This window comes from Haliotis asinina, chromosome 1 (genome assembly GCF_037392515.1).
Source record: "Haliotis asinina isolate JCU_RB_2024 chromosome 1, JCU_Hal_asi_v2, whole genome shotgun sequence".
Classification (NCBI taxonomy): Eukaryota; Metazoa; Mollusca; class Gastropoda; order Lepetellida; family Haliotidae; genus Haliotis; species Haliotis asinina.
This window is the reverse complement of record NC_090280.1, coordinates 76,599,091-76,623,882: the sequence shown is the minus strand read 5'-3', so window position 1 is coordinate 76,623,882 and position 24,792 is coordinate 76,599,091. Positions and strand designations below refer to the sequence as shown.

General features: G+C 38.9%; 1 protein-coding gene across 1 annotated transcript in view; it reads left to right on the top strand.

The window, feature by feature from the left end:
- The first annotated feature begins 13,920 nt into the window (after nt 1-13,920).
- LOC137297353 (G protein-coupled receptor kinase 3-like) overlaps nt 13,921-24,792 on the top strand; it is a 109,773-nt gene continuing 98,901 nt past the window's right edge. Inside the window, exons 1-2 of the mRNA XM_067829365.1 lie at nt 13,921-14,513; nt 14,657-14,733. Of these exons, the coding sequence (XP_067685466.1) occupies nt 14,401-14,513; nt 14,657-14,733 (190 nt within the window). The 5' untranslated portion in view covers nt 13,921-14,400. The remainder of the gene's footprint in view (nt 14,514-14,656; nt 14,734-24,792) is intronic.

Below are 24,792 nucleotides of genomic sequence, written 5' to 3'. Positions count from 1 at the left end.
AAAGTGGTGCCTTTTGCTATTTGCAGGGGTTTTTTGGTCATTTTTATCATTTTTATTTCCCTCAGACTTTGTCTCAAAAAGGAGTTGGGTTTCCGGAGGACAACTCGAAAACTTCTGACTATTCTTCAGCAAATGTTGGCAGATATGTAAGAGAAATCCCGAAGTGGTGGCTTTAGCTATTTGCAGCACTGGGACATTTATATTTTTCCCGGAATCCATGGAAACAATCCAGACGTAGTCTCAAAAGGGAGAGGGAGCTTTATTTCCGGAGCACAACTTGAAAACTTCTTAATATCTTTCAGCAAACTTTACAGATATGTGAGGCAGGTCCCAAAGGAGTGCTTTTGCTATTTTTGACATTTATATTTTTCCTAATTTCCATGAATTACGGCAATTCGAACTTAATGTAACTGTCAGATAATTTGTTCTTTGAAATACATGTATTTGGGGGCCAGGCTGAATTGTCATCTTATATTAACTTGATTGACTTCAGAATTCATTAAAATTGTTCATATTAGGAACCAGTAGAAATTGTTAAACTTGCTTTAAACGATTTGAGTGATCACATTGCTGAAATCTCATATTTAAATGAATCTAATTTCGTTTATTTTTATCTGTAAATAAATAGTGAGTGGGTTAAAAGTTAGCGTGGCACTGGCAATATTTAAGCCATATCGTGACCCAAACAATTATTCTTAATTGTAAAACCTGTCAATAACGGATAGCAAAATAACTCGATTATCACAGATTCGAATTTAAGACTCTAGTAATTATATCTAAAACAGTTTAACTATAGATGGCAGTACAAGGTAAAAGCAGGCTATATATTCCAACAACCGAAGGAAGATCGCCATACTAGCGACCATGGGGGCTTACAATACATTTGCATCCTGCCTTCACCTTAGCTGGATTTACATCACCGGTTCAGCCTATAACAGTTTAGGAAATCTAGCCCTACATTAAAAAGACACGTACTCTACGATTATTTTACTTTGAATGTTTTAGTAGTTATTTGTAAATATCAAATTAAGAAACATTCCTGACAAATCTTATTAGAAAGCGTTCATTGTGAAGAAATGACACTTTCGTTCATGATACTATCACGTTTATTCCATGTGGTCATGTAACAACTGCAGAATATAGTAAATGATTCATAAATATTCACTAGTTCTAATTCCAAGTGGTTGATTCGTTGTTACATAATAGCCACTCTCCATTCGTGTTGAATGGCAGCACATGTATGAAAAACAAATGTGACTAGCTTCATCAAACCTCTGCTTAAAATGCTGCTATTTTCATGACTACAAATTTTACATAACTTTTATACATTAACCTTCACGAAAAATCCCTTTCCGACAGTGTTTCATTTATAACTTATGACAGTTTAATGTGATGAGAGAAAAACAAATTTTAAAATCGCAAGATCAAACAACATGTTTTCAGGGAGCGCACAGGTCACAGGATTTGATGTCACAGACAGGTTGCTTGCTTAAGATATTTTTTTTACTGAATATAAAATGTACAATTAAAAATATTTTCTCTGTCAAACCCAAATTGGAGACATACTCATGAACGGGTGCATGAAAATAGGCATGAGAAAACGTGTTTCAAAATAACGTTGTTTCCCTGGTTGTGATAAAATACTAGCAGGCTCGTGATGCATATATTCCTAAATTGCTTAAAATGCAGTATTAGTTATAGTTTCACGTGAAATATGAAATGTTTTTTTATATTACACACCAAGAGAATGAACGTATCACCCTGTCTTGAATTCACTCCACTGGCTACCGTACAGCACTAAATGATGAAACTCCCCAGCTCATATTAGGAACATGTGACATGGCTACCAGCCCACAAGAACTTTACGATCAGCCGATGATAAACTACTTCAGGTTGCTAAAACTAAAACATAGATGGGTGGACAAGCACAACTGAGCAGTCATGTTTAAATAAGGCATACAAGTAAGTCATCATTCATTCATACATGTATAGCAAGATTACACTTCTGACATCAGAATAGTTTTTACTACATAAATGCAATGAAATATCCTGTAATGTAAATTCTTGGACAATAAAGTAATATAGACAATGGAGGTATGGCTGCAGCCTGTCACTGTTACGCATTATGATTACAGTTTTGGATCAACATTGTTTGATGTCATCCCCATAAATATGTCATGAGATGCCCATGGGGCTTAAAATTTTAAATAGATCAATTGTCTGTCCATGTAAATTTATATCAAACAAGACATTTATTGTGAATCGCTTATTAGCTGTTTGGTTTTGGCGCAGAATAACTGATGGGCCTGTTGTCTTGCGTCCAATAAACATGTTTCTGCACCTCAGTAATGCCACTGGCATGACGCCATTTTTTTTCCAAATGTCTTGTTGCATTTCATTGTATTTGTTGAGGTTTGACAGCACTAAATGGAACTCTTTCTAACATATCTTTCCTTTGGCCAGTGACACTCTCAAACACTGCTACCAATACTAGTATTTAAGGCCAAAACAGAAAAGTAATTTCGTAGAACATCATCTGTCTGCGTTTTGTTGTTTATTTACTTGATAGTTACATAGACAGATTCTTTCATACAAATGCATAAAATCGGTGATTTACAAGTGTGATGAGGTTGTCTGACAAAACGTCCACTTGCAAAAAGTTTGAGATCGATTGGATCATTGGATGAAGAGTTATTTACAAAAAAACGGGTCCACATGCATTTCATGACAAACTATAGAGTTTATATAAGCTGGATCAAATCTGACTCCGAGGTAATTACCATCCCTCCTCAATTTCCCTCTGGCGCCAGCTTACTTTTTCAAACAAAACCCAAGAGTCGTTTTTGATTCTTTACGTATTCTGTTTAGGTACAAGTCGAGGTAGTCACCCAAGTTTTGCCATGCCAGTTTGTCCCAAACATTTAGAGCGTGCTTGTGCTCATGCTTGGATGGAAGGGATAGTGGTTTCATCATACTCGCCCTTAACCATCCAAATGTTCTTTAGGGAATACATCCTTCCCTAACTGCATGTACTGGGTTGTCTACTCGATGTATCTGTAATCGTGAACTCATCGGGGTTGTTCACCCCATTTTGGGGATGAAAATGCTTAATAATGGCAAGTACCCACTCATATCTATAATGCTGCTGCAGTACTACTAATGGTAGATTTGTTGGTGCCAAATTGCTTTTCATCTCTTCAGATAATTACAGTAGGTATTTGTTTTGTGACTTTTTTCAGTTACAAATATCTTGGGTCAGTTATGCAGGTGATGTAACAACTTACGGTAATTATTAGACAATGTTATCATTTGATGCATGGCAAATTTGTCGTTCAAAAGAAAGTTTCAGCATTTCTTGTTGGCATTTTAAGGTAACTCTTAGGTCATTAGAACAAATCATGAACGAACAAGACTCCGTCGACCTCAGAGAAGAAACGTCCAAAGAATTCAAAATGGCTTAATTGTGGTGTTCCTCTTTGTTTGTTGCTAAGGGAGATGAAAGTAGCTCAAAACATTTGACCGATCAGCAATTAGCTCAAAATTTACCAAAAACCATATCTCCTAGGAGATATCCCGTGATCTTTTACGAGCGATATCTCCTCTGGAAACCAGTATTGGGTGATCAATGGAAATTGTATTACCTAAGTGACCTTAATACCTTTTTTAGCAATGACATAATTATATCAATATGTTATTAGTCCATGAAAAGTCCAGTGAATGTTGCTGCCTGCTGAGGTGTCTGATAGCCATAAGCTACCTATTACCTATAGTATGTAAAATAGTCTCACCAAAAAGGAAATGTCAAGAACAGTCTTTAACTTTAAGATGACAAACCTTGACAACTATTTTGTTGCAACTGTTTGATATTTTCAGTGTCACATAAATACAGAATTTCTTTAAAAATCCAAATGGAAATCTAAATATAAAATTAGCCCGAAAAATGATAGCAAAAAATCTTTTATTGCACATGCTAATTTAGGGAAACGAAAAGTATTTGCAGCTGGGTTTCAGCACCCTTGTTTTTAACTCTTTTTGACAAAACGAATAATGGATGCGTTGCTTCACTGCATGTTCTTTTAAAGCGTCCATTAAGCTCACAAAAAGTTGCAATTACCTTTGAGTATACCGGTAAATGACATCAGATGTTACATGACATCAGATGTTACATGACATCAAATGTTACATGACATCAAATGTTACATGACTATCAAATGTTAGAGTGTGCCCATACTTTTTGTTTGTAGTATATATTTTCTCTTTGTATATCGTTATGCCCACTTAACATCGATGATCCAACTTGGGGGGAATGCAGTGTTTAAAGTTTGTTCGTTCTAAGGCCGTGACCTTATAATATAATACTGCTGGTAAATAGCAATGTAGGAGTAATCACTCTTGGATTCAAAATGTTGGGAGCGGTACCCAATAAACGTTGTGACCCAAAGACTGTCTTGGGGGAGAGGGGTTGACTGCATGTGTATTAACTGTTTAGTTCACACACATAATGATTGAAACATGTTTGACACCATTTTTCTTATAAAAAGTGTTTTGTAGCTGTCCATCATCTGTTGTTCTTTTCTGTTACGAAAGTCTCACATCACATGATCCTTGATGCTAAGACACCCAAAATTGCTTGCATGGATCTTTTGCACTTCCTGCGTTCTCTTGATGACACAAGTTCCAGATGTTTTACCGAGTGGAATTTGCTGGAACTGACTTCAGTTAAAAGACTATGATTTGGAGCATATATTCATTAAGCATCATTCATGAAACAATAGCAGTCCAAAGAGGATCTTTGTATAATATTTTGTATTATTTTAAGGGTTTAAAAATCCATATGGATTAAAAAACATTGTTTCAAGAGGTGTGAATGTTTTCATTGCCATTGATGCTGACAAACTTAGTTCTATTTGGCATTTTAAGAAAGGTTTACATACAAATTCATTTGAGCGAAGAACTCCATGCAAATTCAGACATGTGGATATACATACAATCTAAGCTGACCGTCATGCCTACCATACAATATGTCTAGAAATAATATTTTATAAAACGTTTCATCATATAAGTGTTATTAACAACTTTCAACACTTTCAAATATTTCCCAATGTAAATTGATATTAATACGAACCACAAGTTTGTTTTCTCACAAATGGTAATGACTTTAAAATTCTGCCAGTTCCTCATCATCTTATCATGCTCATAAACGTGCTTAGGATGCAAGCTGGGACTATTATGATGTTGCTTTTTGCATGTTTGTTACACCAGCTACTGCTTCACATGTATTAGATCAGCCAGCGCAGTGAACGCTGATAACCAGGCGGGGCAAGTAATCTGGACGAATACACTTGCTACAGGTAGACGCGCAATACATGCCGACCGTGGCGTGAAATCAATACCGCTACTGTTTAACACGTGTCTCGTTGAACGATTTAGTTCAGCAAAACACCATCACGACACGATTCACAAGAGGAAATTGAGCTTTTCAGTATTTAGACGACAACCTGTCTCCCTCTTGTTTCAAATGGAATGTTCTGGGGAGCGGTCCCATGTATGCAAATTGGGGTAATTTGTCAGGTCGTGGCTCATCTAATACTTGTCAAGCAGGAGTGGAAATTGTAAATGCTTAAAACTACCCTGCACTGGGCCACTTGATCAGTATTTTCTTTGGAACATGGACATACAACAACCGATGTACAAACGAGGTAGAATTACAACTTTGAAAGCTCTTACTTTCTGAGACAACAAAGTTGTATCAATGTTGCTCCTTCTAGAACAAAGGGTGTGCTGTGCACCTGTTCTAATGAATAAAATATAAAGTTTAACCGATTTAGAGTGAAATGAATTCATACAGACAAAGGATGTTTCTTGATCGCACCGTTCCAAGAAATCCAATTACCATAAACAGGTTCTTACTCTAGATCTGGTTTCCTCCGTTTCTGTGTACAACATTTCCTCAATTAGATAAAAGACATCGTCATTTTCAATTATCAGAATAGTCCGTGTAACGACTGACGCAGAACAAATTTATGTTATTGTTTCGATGTTATATAAGTTGTCAGAGAATTATTCGAAATTCACCTACCACCAAAATCCAGTTTGCGACTTTGGGTTTGTGATAGAAATGATCTTACCCACCAGCGGCAGTTTGCCACGTTTTGATACAGATTCTTGTATCGATGTTAGGGACCGTTCATAATTTATCACTACTGGGGCCGATGAGGATTTATATATTTTTTCTGTACAAATCTGGTAGTCCCATGTACAATATAACTGCCCCCCTCCCCCTATTCTGTGGACAAAATGAATGACCCCCCCCCCCCCCCCCCCCCCCCTACTGAAAATCCTCATCAGCCCCACTGGTGATAAATTATGAACGGTCCCTTAAGTTGTATCAGCTTGACAGCGATAAAAGAATCTGTATCGAAACGTCGGATCGTCTGAATAAAGAAGTTGTTATTCCATACAGTTTGTCCTTATATACTCTTTAAAAAAAAGTAGGGAACTGTACTTTCAGTGTACGATTGTCGAAATTTGGAGATATATGGGATTGAATCAATGTTGATACAATAATAATGGATGTTTTTAGAATGCATAACCACATGGATTTCATTCAAAGCAAAGCTGTTCGTTCAGTTATCCCCCTTGTTAAGTGACTGGAGTATGACATGAAAAATTCAGGTTTACAATTTTCAGTCAGTAGTTTGTGATTTGATCCTGAAAACCCTGACCATGCACAGATGCAAGAAAATTATAGGAAAAATGGTCTACAGTAATTTTTACTTTTTTTACTCTCCAACTCCTAAACAATGCCACGCTCTCAAAGAATTAATCTAACGACAACATTACTCTATAAATATGCGAATTCTTTTACGCAGACTTTTACACTGTGTTTTTTTCCTGTTCATCTTCTCGGTAATGTCCTCTTTGTAATTGTTTACAAGCAATTAACCATAAAGTTACTAATGTTTAGAAAATGATGAATGAAGAACACAAATTTTGATCAGATTAAAGATGAAGAAAATATCAGGCTGAGTACCACTCGATGTGAATTACCTGAAGTGAACAATGGTGGTCATTTTGTGTCTCTGGGCCGAGACACTTTGCCAATGATTCTCGAACTTTGAGAACGCGAACTCGTACTCACAGTTTATATGTATAAAGCTAAGCATGCATATGAGAATTCAAAGGACACATTGATCCTACCTGGTAAATGGTCATTACTTAGTTTTATTTGGGGATGACATTATGTTGTCCTCCAGTCGAATGGTTGGAACTCATCTTCAGTAACACATGCTTGTTGTAAGAGGTCAGAGAGTGAGTGAGTGAGTGAGTGAGTTTAGTTTTACGCCACACTCGGCAATATTCCAGCTACATGGCGGCAGTCTGTAAATAATCGAGTCTGGACCAGACAATCCAGTGATCAACAACATGAGCATCGATCTGCGCAATTGGGAACCGATGACATGTGTCAACCAAGTCAGCGAGCCTGACCTATTCTATCCCGGGAGCCCGGTCTGTTGTAAGAGGTGGCGGACAGAATTGGATGGCGGGGTCACTGACTTGGGTGACACGTCATCGTATCCCAATAGCGTAGGTCGATGCTCAACATGTTAATCACTGGATTGTCTGGTCCAGACTCGATTATTTACACACCGCAGCCACAGAGCTGGAATATTGCTGAGTGCGGCGTAAAACTAAACTCACTCACTCGACAGCAGCATTGAGAGGATTACATTGAGAGAGCTGTTGAAATGTCAGATGATAATTCTTAATCCTTTGAGTTTGTGTGTGGAGCTTGACGTGTGTCTGAGTGTTAATGTGTGGGTGGTTGTGTAGTGTGTTCACGTGTGTGCATGCATGTAGTTAGGGTGTAGTTAGGTGGTGTGTTGGGAGTCATATGCAAACTCATATGGGACATGGCACTTCGGACTAACTGCTCGTTTGTCCGTCTGTCTGTCTGTTCTTCCATCTGAACGAACAAAGACGTGATATGTCACAGTTACAAAAGTATTGAGATAATATGGATATAATCCTTTAATTCATATTGCCATACAGGTTCGTTAATCGTATTATATAGAGTTGAAGCGCACACGTCTAGATTAAGAATTATGAACACAAGTATGTATGTATAGACGCCATGCTATAATCCAAGCCGATGACATGGACAATACAATATGGCTTTGGTGACCTTCTGAACTTGACACGCGATCATCGTTGTGCAAGTACAGCTAATCCCATACGTGTAGGTCCTCGACGTCTGTCAAATACGGCGAGGTTGTTCCAGACGTAAATAGTACAGGATATAGGTGATATCATTTCAGGATTACTGCCACGTAAAACATGTTTAATAAGGTCAATGCCAAAATCTGAGGCAATCAGCTCTTTCTCAATTGTTCAGACTTATCTAGAGTATAATGGAGATTTATCGTAACTGTACCCTGGAGATTATCGAGGATAACTTGTGATAAAGAAGCACATCTTACAGCACATTTGCAGCCTCTAGTGTAGTAGATTAAAGTTTAGTCTGTGTATAATTTGTACAATTTTGATGGAAACGTATAATTCCTTTTGAGTTGAAAAGGGACCCCAGTTAGATTGGAAATAATGAACCAGAACCTGATGAAATACAGACTGGCTCATTTAGACTTTCAGCGTTGCAGAACAGGCTGGAATGGAAAATGATGCGGTTCAGGTATTGTGAGATTATCGGACTACTGGAATAGTTACTGCCAGGTAAACTTACATGGAACGCTAAACTTACGAAGGGTAACACCAACACACTCGTTCATGCATTTTTCCTTTAATAAGCTGAGTCAGCAGTTAGTCGCGTGTTCACGTCAACTGCCATGGGATCAAATCGACGACCCACGCGAATGTCACAGTGCTTTGACGGGTCAGTGATTCTCCAAGGATATTAATAGCAAATGATCCGTGTTACACGCGTCATTTGTGATAAACAGTATAGAAACTCACTGATTCGTATCATGTAGCATCGTTACCTTCACAAATTATTTTGGCTAAGGAGCTATAGTTATTCATGCGAAATATCCCCATACACTACAGCTCGCTGTTGGTCTGGGTGTGTTATGAACTGGGCTATTGTCCACAGCGATTTTAGTTTATCCCTTTAAAGTCAAAGGCCCTTTGAGGTGTACCTTTTATGGGCACCGTTGTGTAGTTACGTCCCTTTGGGACACCAGAAACCTATGCTTACGAGTTCAAATCCTTGTAGCGCCTGATGTAGCTACATCTACCAACACCATACTCGTGCTCTTTGATTTCGTAAAAGGTGGTTAACCTCTTAGGTCTGCATACCTTCTGACCCACACGCACGCATGCACGCACGCCTATCTGTGCTAGTGTTCAAGTTTCTATAACCCCCTCATTCACTTGTATTTTAAGAGTCTATTCTTTATTCTGTTGGCCAAATTTCGAACATATCGAACGTGTAAAAGGTGAAAAACATGTAAAGGTTTCTACTTAAAATGTTTGCATTAGAACGTGTATTCCGATATCTCCATGTTTGTCATGTCATGTCAAGTTAATCCTAATCTAACCTGGAATCACGGACTAAAGGATGTAGAGCAGCATGCTACTTGCACCCATTAAATATATGGGTGTTAACAACGGAACGCAGCTTAAAAAACGAGGGCCACCAGCCATCAAATTCCTAAACCTGTCGAAAGATGAGTGGGCACATATCATTCATAACATTAACAATGATTGTAAACCTATTGGCAGGCCACATACAGGAAGAACAGAGTCAGAAAAATTTCAGATGATGGTTTGGTTACAAATTGCTATGAGGCACCATAAACAGTACATTTTACAGTAACACATCCACAGTAACGGATGATGTGGAGTATCCTTGTGGTTAAAGTGTTCACTCTTCACGCAGAGGTTCCATTCAAATAATTCTAGTGTCTCCGACCCGTGAAGGTCCCGGGGTAGAACAGGCCTTCAGCAACCCATGCTTGCCATAAAAGGCGACAGTGCTTGTCGTAAGAGGCGACTAACGGGATCGGGTGGTCAGGCTCGCTGACTTTCTTTGACACATGTCATCGGTTCCCAACTGCGCTAATCGATACTCATGTTGTTGGTCACTGGATTGTCTGGTCTAGACTCGATTATTTACAGACAGCCGCCATGTAGCTGGAATATTAGCGATTTAGCTAAAAACTCAACTCACTCACTGGTTTCCAGCTGTCATGGTTTGGTGTAAGTGGTATGTGCAGACAATACACTGCCCAGGACACTTTCCACACAGTGTTGGTAGCACTGCGATGTTCGTAAACCTATGACAGGCTGAAAACGCTTAGTAGATCGGAACCCAGTTTTACAATGACCTTGACGACATTCTGTGATATTATGGGTGCTTCAGTTCATATCTCGCATTCTTGTTTTCTGTTGGCTTCCTCAATGAATTTCGACAGAACTATCGAGATACCACTATACCCAGGTGTTAGTCGCGCATAAATGTGAATTATGGCGCGTCCGGCAAAAACAGAAATATAAACGGGTCAAAATATTCGTTATGACTTACTAGTCTCAGTAAAAGGGAGGGCAACCATGAGCGGTGTAGCCTTATACGGTGAAAGTGCTCGTTACGCCAAAGGTTCACGAGTGTAATAATTCTTTCATTACCTAACAAGCAAATGTTCGTTATGTTCATTGTAATGCCACCCGTGAAGGTCCCGGGGTAGAACAGGCCTTCAGCAACCCATGCTTGCCATAAAGGGCGATTATGCTTGTCGTAAGAGGCGACTAACGGGATCGGGTGGTCGGGCTCGCTGACTTGGTTGACACATGTCATCGGTCCCAAATTGTGCGGATCGATGCTCATGTTGTTGATCAGTGGATTGTCTGGTCAAGACTCGATTATTTACAGTCCGCCGCCATAAAGCTGGAGTATTACTGAGTGCGGCGTAAAACTCAATTCACTCACTCATTTTAATTCCTGCATTCTGACGGGCTGAAATGGTCACGTGCCACTGCAATCATTTCTGAAAAATGGCCACGACCACCAACTTTCAGTACTACGGATTGTCAGAGAATCCTGTTTGCCCGTGTCATTCGTGCACACCATTTCAGGATCGCTCAAGTCTCTTGAAGCCGGAAAGGAAGGGAAAAAGTATACCTGCATGCCCAGGCGCATGTTTGGGTTTGTTTCCCAGAACGCGAATTCTCAGTTTGCGCCACGTTTTTTCGACGGCACCACCAAGAGCCCATGACTGTCGAATATCATCACGGTCTTTCAGCTGTGACGTATTTCTCGTGTGACGTCATTCCAACCTTACGTCACAATACAACTCAAATGACAATGTCCGGATTGCATGAACAATACACTGGTGAAGCGATATTTGCACACACACACGCACACACACACGCACGCACGCACACACACATACAAATACAAATGTTATTTCTCATCATCAGATAATAAAACATGAATATCACCGGGTGTCTTTTGACATTATATACTCGACAAAAATATTTAGGGATATTTGTAAAATTTGAAATTGTGAATAATGATGTATTGACATACTGATAAAATATTCGTCATAAAAATACCATTATCCCCAATTTATTACGAGAAGATAAAGTCAGAACTCTGTCGGCGGTCACATATCATACAGTTCATATCATTCACTATACTGTTTCCTTTGTTTACGGTGGTTGTACGGCTCCACGTATTGTCATCTAAGCCCGATTCATACCTATCGATATAGCAACTTTGACACATAAATATGTGAGTGAGTGTAGTTTTACGCCGCCCTCGGCAATATTCCAGCTATATGGTAGCAGTCTGTAAATAATCGAGTCTGGACCAGACAATCCAGTGATCAACAACATGAGCTTCGATCTGCGCAATTGGGAACCGATGACATGTGTCAACCAAGTCAGCGAGCCTGACCACCCGTTCGTCGCCTCTTACGACAAGTAGACAAGAAGAGTCACCTTTTATGGCAAACATGGGTTGCTGACGGCCTATTCTACCCCGGACCTTCACGGGTGTAAGGCTGAAGACTATCATGACATTCGATTATTCTGGTTTCTTAGACGGAGGTCATGACCTGTGTTTTCCTCGGAAATGGAATTAACAAATATCAAGAAACAATGTCTAATAAAGAAATCATTGTACTAAAATATGAATGATATTGATTTTACAAATCTCGTGTAGTAAGACATAAATGCACACTACCCGTGCTGCCACTTTCGCGGATGCAAGAAATCTGAAACTAGTTTCATAAAACAAATATGAGCCACGTGTTCGTATAATAAAATTTGTCCATGAACACAGTTATTTTCTGTCCCAAGATTGCGTAATACATGTCAATACAACAACGTTGTGTAGAAACAATGTACCCGATGGGTAGTGGTTTGAATTTGTCACTTTCTTACGAGATGACTCCTCTATTTCCGCTATCGAGCGACTTCGCAAAATTGATATTTTCCTGAGTAGCGAAGGTCACGTGATGAGATTAACACGACACTTGTGTATGTATATTTGTTTGCGGTTCGCCCTCGCCTCCCCCTCTCGCGGAAGCTCTCGTGAATACGTCCCCAGCAACCAATGTTTGTCCTAATCCCGAGAGGACATCGAACAAGTCGGGTTGTCAGGCGCGGTGACCGTGTTGATTCACTTCATTTCCCGATATCTTGGATCGATACTCATGACGTCCGTCACTGGATTATCTGGTCGACCCTTGATTGTTTACAGACCGACATTTGATAGCGTGAATATTACTGAGAACAGTGTTAAACAAACACGATCCCCGAACAATTTCATTGTAGAAAAGACAGCCATTAAAGCACATTGGATTTCATACGACAATATTTTAATCAAGGGAGATGTCGATTTTTTTTCCATTTTGTTTTTAATAACTGTAGACATCTTATCAATTAAATACGTGCCAAATAAATGAATGCGATATGCATTCATCTGAAACTTTTAATGAGAACTTCAATTGTGTATGCATTTATGAAGGACAGCGACTAACGCCATACGCACCATCTCCTACGCATGAAGTTGAGTTTATAACGCCCAATTACACTCGCGTTTAATGTATACTGTTCATTGTATACTGTTCAGTTGAGGACGCACTCAGTAATAGTTTTACGGCGTCTCGTCAATAGTCGAGACTCGAACGCGGGTGTAGGCGAAGAGGAGTCATCCCATGGGTGATATCCTCACCTTCCTACTTGCTGACAAGAAATGGGCAAGACGTAGGACCTCAGAGGGTCCGTGGTTCGAATCCCATAAGAGAACACGAAAGTTCGCCACAGTGGTCGATATTGTGAGCAACGATGCATGTCAAGGTAAGACGGCACACTATCAACCACGCGATCGATCGACTTACGTGGTTCATTGGGTACAACTTCTCACCTGAAATCTCGAATGGAAACATGTATACTTACCTGTATCGTCGAGCGTCATATGTGTGACTTACAAAACATAAGTGCATAAAAAAGATCTTAAAGTTTTCCCTGATACTTATAACAATATAAACATGATATGATGCTTATAAATAGAATTGTTTTGTCTCTTCCGGACATCGCCAGGTGTTATATTGAGACCTTAACGTCTCCGAGTGTTATTAGTGCATCCAGCAGATATTATGGTGGTGCTGTGAATCAAAGTCTTTGAATCCTGTATCGATTTTAGGACAATGTTTGAATGTTGCAAACACAAATTTCCTGTTGTGAAGGAATGGGCGGTCAGCTGGTCGTGGTTTAAATCCACGGGAACGCATGATTTCGTGTGTGAAAGCACTTTCCCCGGTAAACCGTTCAAAGTATTGCTATCGCAACTTTAAAACTGTTACAACTGAAACCTAGAGCCATTTACCGCTTCATTGGTTTATAGTAAGCCGGGCTGTTGAGCGAGGTAAGCTTTCGGGTTGAAGCAACCACTACATTCATAAACATAAGTGATGAGGAAATATCCACGGACATGCGCGGTGGACGGACGCTCTCGCTCTCATCATGTCGGCATTCCCTGTATAGTAGGTACTGCTGCAGCTATATAATATAGGGCAAATATCATATGCGCTCAATAATCAATCGACAGGAGATCTCTGTAGCGAAGGCATTGCGAGTGTCCGCGGCCCGATTACATGCCGTTGCCGATTTCCCATGTTGCACTGCTCGCGACCTTTCTAATTAATATTTACATATGTCGATTCTCCTGAACAGTGCAGCTCAGACGATAGCGCTTGCCCGCTCTGGAACTCTACTCTAGACCCGGACGAGGTGTGTGTTGTGCCCCATCGGACGAGATATCGTCCTCGATGATGTTTTGGGGGTAGATTCCGTTAGACAGGGTGAAATATCTGTCGTCATTGATACTAAACAGTCGGATTTTCTGTCCAGTCGCTTCGTTGGCCTAGCGAGCTCATCAAAATGGCGGATTTGGAAGCAGTTCTGGCCGATGTTAGCTATCTTATGGCGATGGAGAAGAGCAAGTCTACTCCTGCAGCCAGAGCAAGCAAGAAGATTGTTCTTCCAGAGCCAAGGTTTGTGTTTTCCTCCCGTTTCAACGATTTCCGGACAAATGTCGAGTGTGTGTATGCGGATGACAAACAGGTTCCGTTTCAATGAAAACGATTATGGAGTAATATTTACCCGAAATGAAATTCGATTATTTTGTTATTTTCAGCGTTCGGAGCGTCATGCATAAGCATCTCACCAAAATGAATGAAGTCACATTTGACAAAATATTCAACCAAAAATTAGGTGAGTAGACGATTGATTTGTTGTTGCACACGATATTGAGACATTCCCTCGCCGATCGCTTGAAGATCGAAACCAGAAACTCGGGGCATCATCACAGTCTCAAATGCACGACAGATAACATGGCGAATGGGCAGTGATTTTATTATTCCCCGTGTTATGTATGGTAGGATTTTTTGCGTAGTAGATGTAAACACAACGACGAGGGATTGTGCGGAAGTGATGCTCGGCTTGTTGCTATCGCCCAGCGTTCTATTCTATACCCCAGTATTGCCTCATCTACAGAATGAATTATGTATGTGCTGCCTTATTATGATAAGAGAGCGTTTTGACTGACTTTGCCAGGAGGTTTACAGTTAAAATGCTTGCATATCATATATTTTAACCAGTCGTCTCCATTTTACAATGCATATATCACATTGCTAATTGCTGTATGTCAAAAAGTATGTCAAGAAGATTGCGAAAACATTTCCTTATCATCCATCAGTTAGAATCACAGTTGCTATTGGAATGGATTAAGGCATATTTGGCCGTGATTATGTGTAGGTATTAATAACTGAATTGCCCAACAATGGAGGTTGGAAAATGGCCCCGTCACCGGTTGTCAGGCACTGAAACAAACCGATTGCCTGTAGATGGTTAAGCATGATGTATTGGTACTATGGGTCGCCAGTAACTGCTCTATGCTTCTTTGTATCTGAAGACTTTCAATTCACTGACACAGTGACAAGGTTAGGCACTACTAGACTAAGGCTTAGTCTCTGATTGTATATAATTTTGATAGAAACAAACAAACCTATTTTAACTGAAAAGAAGCCCCAGGGAGATCAGAGAGCCTTGCTTTACTGAGAGATTAAGTACTGCAAGGAGGGCTAGACTGTAGGGAAAATAATGTGGTTCAGGGACTGTGAGACAGGCTAAGGCAGTACCTCCAGTCCAAGTCTAGGGAATCAAGGATGTAATCGTGTCATTTCAAAATCTAGTTACTGTATATTGTTGTTAAAGATACTTAATGGACCAGTGCTCTGACAGTAGTTTCATTACTATAAACATGTTGGCTATAAACTACAATAAAATGCCGATATCAGAATATGGTAATTCATAATTATATCTGTTATATACTTATAATCTTGTTCCATATGAAGTTAGTTCACTCTTATTCACATGTTTGTCAGACGTGAGCTGTGAACCCGTATGTAATAAATGACCTTAGTTTAAAACTTACAAACAAATTCGCTGTATTTTATATGTTTGTCAGACATGAGATGTGAACCCCTAACTAAATACTATATGACCTTTGTTTATAACTTACAAACAAATATTGCACTTTTCCATTATATTAGTGTTGGAGTCTGACCACCCAAATCCACACATTCTCCTTAAAATGGTACATACAGGATAACCAATCATCTCCCAGTGTCAGCATGCAAGTCAGTCTGACATTGGTTAAGATGTCACTTGTGTGACTTCTTACTTGTGAGTGCCACTTGCAAAATATTCAGTGATGTTTTCAGTGACACTCTCAGCTCATAATTCGCACCTGGAGTTCCCAGAGGCTCAAGTTCTTGCCCATGACATCAGAGTTCCAGGTTCTATTCCACAGATGGTTACAATACTTGAAACTCACCTGTGTTGTTATCTGTTTTCATGGCTGTAACATTTCTAAAGGTAGTGAGTAAACCCTCAGTAGTTTGTCTGGTCCACACTTTAGTACTTTTAACATGTTTAACTTGGCTTATTGTGTGTAATAACTGCTTACAGTGTCAGTTACAGCATAGTCTGATTATCTGTACTCTGTCATCCTATGGTTAATATATAGTTATAGTTTCAGTAGTTCATGATTCAATTTCTATTAATTTGAAACACCATAGCTGATGTTTCCGCATCTATTCATCTGCATTTCTGTATAACAGGCCAACGAAAGTACATATCACTGAAAGCAGAAGCCCATGTCTGTTTCTTTATCAAACAGTGATCTCTTGATGTGGGACTTGGTGAGAGTGACCTCCCTTTCTAACAAATTTCTTCCTTATGCAGTTGTTTTGTTCTTGTTTCCCTCAGTGACAGTGCTAAATTCCTTATTGCCCTTTCATAGTGACTGCATGCAGATATGTGTCTGCTTGTACTGGTCCAGACTGACACAGGTTTGATAAGCAAATAAAGACAAGTGCTATTTTAATAGGGTTAGCCCCAAAACAGACAGGATTTGATACCCCAACACCTCTTGCTCCCCGCCAACTCAATATACTGACTGGAAGTTAGGCAATACTTACCCCATTGTTGAGTACCTGGCAGGGTAGTGTTCCCACATTGGGGAGTGGGTTTACTTTTTTGCTGCTTTAACATGTTTAAGCAGTATTACAACAGTAATTTTGCGGGGACACCAGAAATGGGATTCACTTACTACACCCATGTAATGAATTGGGAGAGAGAATATCATATTACAGAATGAACTGTCGGTGACTCATGTTGTTAGTGGTATTAATGAAATGTTATAAAAGTTAATCAACACGTATGAAACTTGAAATGGAACATGTTTCCATTTTATTAATTCATATTCTGCTAAGATAGCATGACATCAACATTAAATTGTACTTGTCAGTGAACTTAATTTGTCAGTGAACTTTAGTATGTAGTGTCTTCTAAATAATTGGCCCATGTGATCCATATACATCATACTTGTTGTGTGCGTGGCTACCTCAGCACAGTATTGTAATTACTATGCTTATTCTCTGAGTGAGTGAGTTTAGTTTTACGCCGCACTCAGCAATATTCCAGCTGTATGGCGGTGGTCTGTAAATAATTGAGTCTGGACCAGACAATCCAGTGATCAACAACATGAGCATTGATCTGCGCAATTAGGAACCGATGACATGTGTCAACCAGGTCGGTGAGCCTGACCACTCGATCCCGTTAGTTACCACTTACAACAAGCATAGTCGCCTTTTGTGGCAAGCATGGGTTGCTGAAGACCTATTCTACCCCGGGACCTCTTACTTTCTAAAGGTATAAAATTTTGTATAAGCAGATAACTGAAAAGGAACCCCAGTGAGATTCCTGTACCAGCGGAAAATCTAGGATTGCTTTCTTTCAGACTCTTGCGTTATCTAACTGGAGAAAGAGAAATATTTTGGTCAGGGATGAAAAAAAACAGATTGTTGTACTATATAGTTGTCTCCTTGAAACCTGCCAGGATCCGATGATATTGAGTTTGAATGTACCATGTCCAAACCTACTTACAGGCTGTAATTAGATTATTTCTGAACAGCTCTAAGTAACATAAAGCAGACAGGTTCACTGTTCTTGTGGTCTATTGTAGGAGGATCCTGTTCACAGCTTTCAGGTCTCTACAGATGACAATAGGGAAGTCGTATCCTAAAGGAAAGTGAAATTGATGTCGTTCTTTGTTAAAAACTATGAATGCTGATTCCTGAAGAGTTTTTTAAAAAAATCAAATTAGTTTATGTTAGTGCTGGAAAGATTGATCAAATTGTTAGTCAATCTATCAATGTAGCTTGTGTCAGTGATTATCAGTGTCTTAGGAAGTTAATTGATGTTCATAAAAAATCTAACATCAGGTTAGACTTGAGAAAGTATGTTTCTTATTGTTATGTTTATCAATTCCAGACTTGTCAACAGACTAGCTATTCTCGAAATGTTTGTAGCCGTGCTCCGTAAGCCCATTCTCAACACATTTGCTATGATCAAAGTTAGGAATTCTAAGGGCTCCAAATATTTCAAGAATAAGGGCGCTGATGCAGTTTTCACACATTAACCTGCGATGTAAACAAAATGCTTGTGTCTCAGCAGGAAATATCCTGGATTGTCTTGGTTGTAGTATTAGTCTGTTCCTGTTTCATAAGCACATGGTTATAATTGTGTCCTGTTATTGCCCACATGAGTTTTGTGGGGATTTATAATTACAATTGATAATTGATAGGTTACTGAACTCCGATCATCGATCTGCATATTGTGAGTGATAACCAGCACTAGCTCATATGCATGCACAAGGGGATTGGAAGTGGGTTGGATGTTTACGCCTGATTGATAAGTATAATCATTCACTAAGCTCACTGTGATTAATGGAAGGAAGAATATTGCATCATCTAAAATTATCTCTATAACTTTTGTAATTTCTTTTTCACAATGTTAGCATATCTGTTTCATAATGAAGAAATGTTTGAATTTTAGTGGTTTCGAATATGAATTCCAGGTTATGTTTGGTCTTCAAGCTGTTCCTGTCTTCCGAGGTGGCAAACAAGATTGGATGGTCATGCTCGCTGGCTTGTTTAATGCACCTCATTTCATCTTAACTGGGTAGACTACATGATGTCAATCACTGGATTGTAAGGTCCAGACATATTCACACTGCTGGCATATAGTTGTAATATTGAGGTATATAATAATATAATTACTATTAATATATTAATATTATGATATTTTGATAATAAGTTAAACATCAAACAATTGTTTGAGAAAGGATTATTTGACATTTCTAATCGATGCTCCTAAAATTTTGGAATATATTACATAAATGGATAATCCTGAAGCTAGCTAAAAACATGAGTTCAAATTATCTATATACATGATAAGATTGTCTGGTTCAAAAAGTGTATTACAATTTGATCATGATTTCATTTTTTTCAACCCAGTAACAATAATGTTGTATTCTACACAGACGTTGAACCTGCATTTGTACAGTATGGGGTAGTTTTTCTCTTTATGACTGATGAATTAGTGTGTAACGATCAGCTGTATGTATCTCTTTGTACATTGGTTATATATTACAGGTAATTTGTCAAGCATGACAGGTTTTCAATAAGCTTAGATATGCTGATATCACTGTTAACACCCAGTGTCAGAGAAACAATTTCTCAAATCTGTAGCTGTTATTTGACCATTGTTCATGTATGTATCAAATAGTCAGGTCAAGATAACAGATAGTTACTAGTTACAACAATGTATTTGTTTCAGTGCAGAAATGTGATGTGTTGATAGTGTCTTAGTACCTGACGGTTTCTTTCATGACACCTCCATGACATTGAACAAAATGTAAAAGGAGTCGCAGTGACATTGGCAATTCTAGAAATCTAGACTTGCTTCATCTAGGTTTTCAGAAAAAATGCAGTTCAGGGACTGTCAGGCAGGCTCCTTGGTTACTATTATTTTAATGATAAACAAATTACAGAGATTAACATCAGTTGTGAAGAGTTCAAGATTGTGAAAAAGTAAAATAAATTCATCCTATTTTACTTCTGGTTGAATACTTTTGAGGGTCATGTTCCTCCTGCTACCTTTGCTACTGTTGAGAGGTTGGCAGCCAAGTTTTGATGAGAAAAGAGAACCTCAACAATTGATGACGACCACTGCTAAGGAACACATTGATAGATACGCGATGTGATTATGGATGATTGACGACTCGCCACACACGTCTGTAGGCATCTCGCTATAGTGAGTTGTGAACATTATAACAGATGAACTGACAAGGCTTTCAGTAAATTTTCAGAATGCCATGTTCTTGTCACTGTTTCTGATATGCCACAGATTCATTGTCTCGAGCTGTGCCACTGACGGAACGAATTTAGACAATGCAGGGATTTACAGCATGCAACTTCCTGTGTCCTGTATGTTTAGAAAGTGACAGTGGATGCATCCTCAAGGATACAGATAAAGTCAGAATACTTATTGTAACATTTCAATCAAGTAACAAGAAGTCATCCAGTGTTCTCAAACAGTGATTCAAAATAACAGGACATTTTTGGTCCTGCAAGTTTCAGATGTCTGCCTGACCCACTGAAAATTCACAGGACCCATAGAATGAGTGAGTGAGTTAAGTTTTAGGCAATGTTCCAGCTGTATGGTAGTGGTCTGTAAATAATCATGTCCGGACCAGACAGTTCAGTGATCACCTGCATGAGAACTGATCTGTGCAATTTGGAACCACTGACATGACCACCAGATCCTGTTAGTTGCCTCTTATGACAAGCATAGTTGCATTTAATGACAAGCAGGGGTTGCTTAAGACCTATTTTACCCCGGATCTTTACAGATCCATAGAAAAGAAATTAAGCACACATTTCTGATTTAACATTTATGATGATGTGCATAGAAATTTTTAACAAACCTAAAATTTATAAACAGCAAACAAGTGTGACATGTCACATGTGACAACTTCAGTCAAAGTCTGTGTAAAATGTACAGTCGGACACTGGGGCCAGGCCAGGAATCTGCCAGAATCTGCCTGATTTGTCTGAAGATCAGACACTATTCATGAACACAACTTATCAAAGAGGCTGCTATTAGCTGGGTTATGGTATCATTTGCCATTCAGTTACTGCAACACATAATGTGATGATCATGATACACAATAGAATAATAGTATTAATGATAATAGTTAAGTGTCTGGGACACTCATTTTGTAGTCCAGGAATCCTGAAAATTAAGAGTATGAGTTCCAGAGACCCTGAAAAACAGGACTCGAAGTAAATCCCTACAATGAATGAGACACACAACTGTCAAAGCAGTATAAACGTCTATCTTATCTACTGGAGAGGGCAAAATGTGTTCCATCTTCTGGTGTGGTGATGGCTAATGTTTCTTTGGAGGAATCCTTATAGTGGACTCCTGAATGATCATACCATTATGCTAATTTAAGCAACTGCAGGAGAATATCAGGGCGACATATCATGGTAAACTCACTTTAATTGTTCCTCCAGAACTATGCACTCCACTCAAAGTCTCATCAGCATGACTGCAGTCATTGAATCTTTGAATATTCCTTTGAACTCTTTGAATATCATCCATGTTTGCCCAAATTTTGCAGTCAGTTTTTCTCCTCAGAGCACACTTGCAGAAAGAACTGTCTGGCAATCAATTTGCAAATGATGGCTTGCTTTTGGCTGTGAAGGGGTCGTCTTTAGGAAAAAGCGTATTTCCGGCAAGAGCCGTGAATTCCAGTGCCACTGTCAGATGTTTGTGTACCTCCGAAGAGACTTTAGTTGAAAAGTGACAAAACCATTTCCACGACCACAAGAAATCGCTGTGGAGATGATTGTTATGAGTTTGAACAACATGGTGATCATGGTTCCGAATTCTTTCTTCAAGCACAGGTTAAGATGTTAAAGGTCACATTTAACATAAAACACAACTTTGCAGATTCTGATGCCTTTTGGTATGCGTTTACAGAAACAAATCATTAAAAATGCCAATTCAACCTATAAACTTGGAAAAAAAGTCACAATGAGAAAATGTCCGCGAAATTGGCATTTGAACGATTCACTAATTTTCCCCCAGCGTGGTCATAGCGCAGATGCAGTGAATATGTTCATGGAACATGAAACAGTATACCTGCCCAGAGTATGAGGGCTTGAGCAGTAGTCTAATGTTGACTGTGTAAACAAACAAGTAAATAATCTACTCTTTACATTAAAAAAAACTCAAAGCATGTTGATGGTGATGAGCAGCTTCTCTCACAGAGAAAACTGAATGTCTGGTTTATTCACACCTATATGTCTGCCTGCATGTCTGCTAATGACAATATGCAGTACACAACTTCATTCACTGACCATATGCAATTTGAAATTAACACCTATTGGGCTTATATACGCCATAAACAAAGAGCTGGTGAAACATGAATTTCAGTCAGATTCACATATAAACTAAGCAAGTATTAACACTTGCATTCATTGTTCCATGTGATGCAGGCAAGTCCCAGATGACATATGCATATGTGATATGTTTAGTTCAAGCCTATTCATATACCCATATGTGATACATTTAATTCAAGCCCATTCATACACCCAACCTGAATTGATTCTAACAGCTGGCAGAGGAAGACCTATATTTCAGTCGTTAGATAGTAGTAGGTGAAAAATGTAAATATACATCAGCATGAACTGCAGTATTCTAAATTATAACCCATAGTGAAGAAGCGAATACTATTGTGTAGGGAAAGAGAAATTGTTTGAAGGTAAAACAGTTTTATTTTGGTAATGAAGTACTCTGGGTTTTAGTGGTGGTGGTGGTGGGGGGGTTTGAAGAAAATAGTTTGTATGTTGCATCTAGTGCAAAAATGGTTTTCGATTGTGAGCGAATGATATTAAGGCCATGCCAGTGATCTTTTCAGGCTGTTTGCTTTGAGAAAGTGAATGCATAATATAGCATTAAATATTTGTCAAACATAATTTGACCTGACAAAGCAGATATACATTTTTCCAGATAAAAGTCACAAGTACCATCCTTATGTGTGTTTGATAAATGGAGGTTTTGAGGAGTGATGTTGATGCCTGGTTACGTATGTAAAGCTTATGTTAAGTGTACAAATGTGCAGGTCTGAAATGATGCTGTAGTTTTCAGCCAGCTCCTTCTGTATATCCGACCGCACACACTGTTGATGCAACTATTTGAAATTCCTTACAATGCAATCGGTTTGCAATTTCAAAATAAACACTACTTGTTATGAGAGCCCATCTCAGTGCTGTGTCTATACAAATCTCGAACAGATGTTCAGGTATTATGATGCAAGCATAACAATAATGCCAATTAGCATCCAGCCTTCACCTGTGCTGTTTCCTTGCCACACAGGTGTTGTTTACTGCTGTGTGCAGATGGAGTATTGAAAACATGTTAATAGTCTTGATGCTCAGTAATGAAGGCTTATTGTTGTGTTGCTGCATGACATCGAGGTGAATACTAAAAGAAAATCCATGTTAGAATGGCTCATTCTGCCTGTTGTACATGTTTCCTGATCTTCTCCATTGAATGTTTAGGATGTTTAATGTTTGCTTCCAAAAATATGTTGTTTGTTTTTCTTTTATACTCCACTCACAAGTATATCAAGGCAGTCTGTATCAGTTGAGTCTGGAACAAACAATCCAGGGCGTGAATTATAATCTTCCTTGAGAACTTTCAATTGAAATTTTAGTATTATTTTTAAATAGTTTTAAAAAAACTGGCCTGGAAAATGTTGTGTACATGCTTGAGATAGAACAAATGTATCTGTAATATATAGGCCACTCTTTACATTTTAATAGCAGTCCACTTAAACATTTTCTGTAGTTAAAAAATTCTATTCTTATTAATAAACCTGATTGAATCATCAAACTTAAAACATAAATGGTTGTACTAGTTCTCTTAAACACCAATGGTAATAACCTCACTTTTCAAGAGTAATGTTTGTTGAACAAAATCAATGCTCATTCTGTCACCTGCATTATGATAATTCTGATCGGTTATCATCAAAGGAACACTAAGTTGGTTGGTGGTAGTATTACTAGACTGCTGGCTGGGGTTGCAAAGTGTGTGGATTAGGTTTGCGTAGACCAGTTATTTCTTAATTGAACATGACAGTCAGTTGGTGGATCTGTTGCCATCCCCCACAGCAAATCAAATTTTGTCTACCTTAATACGTGTAGCAGATACAAGTCTACAAACTGCACACCTGGGGAACAATTGGGTGATGATTTGATTTGCTCTGTAGGTGATGGTGATAAAAGGATCACAGAAAAAAGTTGTTTTGTGCATGTAAGGCCTTTTATTGTGTTATGTGGCAGAGGGTTGTAGATGTACTTGAGTAGATTGCTAGTTTGCCTATGTAGACCCATGTGATGGTATAAGTGAGTGAGGTTGGTTATACTGCTGTTAGTAGTATCTAAGTAGTATTAGAAATAGGCTTCACACAAGTTACTTGTGTGGAAAATTGATCCCTGGGGCTCTTTTCACAAAGCAGCCTTTGCTAGGGTTAACTTTAACCTCCATTCTTTAACATTGCACTAAGGCTTCCTGAGTGACTTACTATCACCATAGTGCTTTGTGGAAGGAGGCCCAGGCTTTTGTTGTTATGAGCAAATGCTATAACTACCAGGCTGCCCCACCATGCTGGGTGGAAATAAAGGAAGAGGCCTTTGTTTGGTATGACTGAGATTTACGTACATCACGTATGTACTGTCAGTGAGTTAGTGTGTTCACTTTGTCACTTTGAACAATGTTTCATCAATATTTCAACAGGGAACACCAGAAATAGACTTCATAGGTCATGTGTGTGACCAGCAAAGGATGGCATAG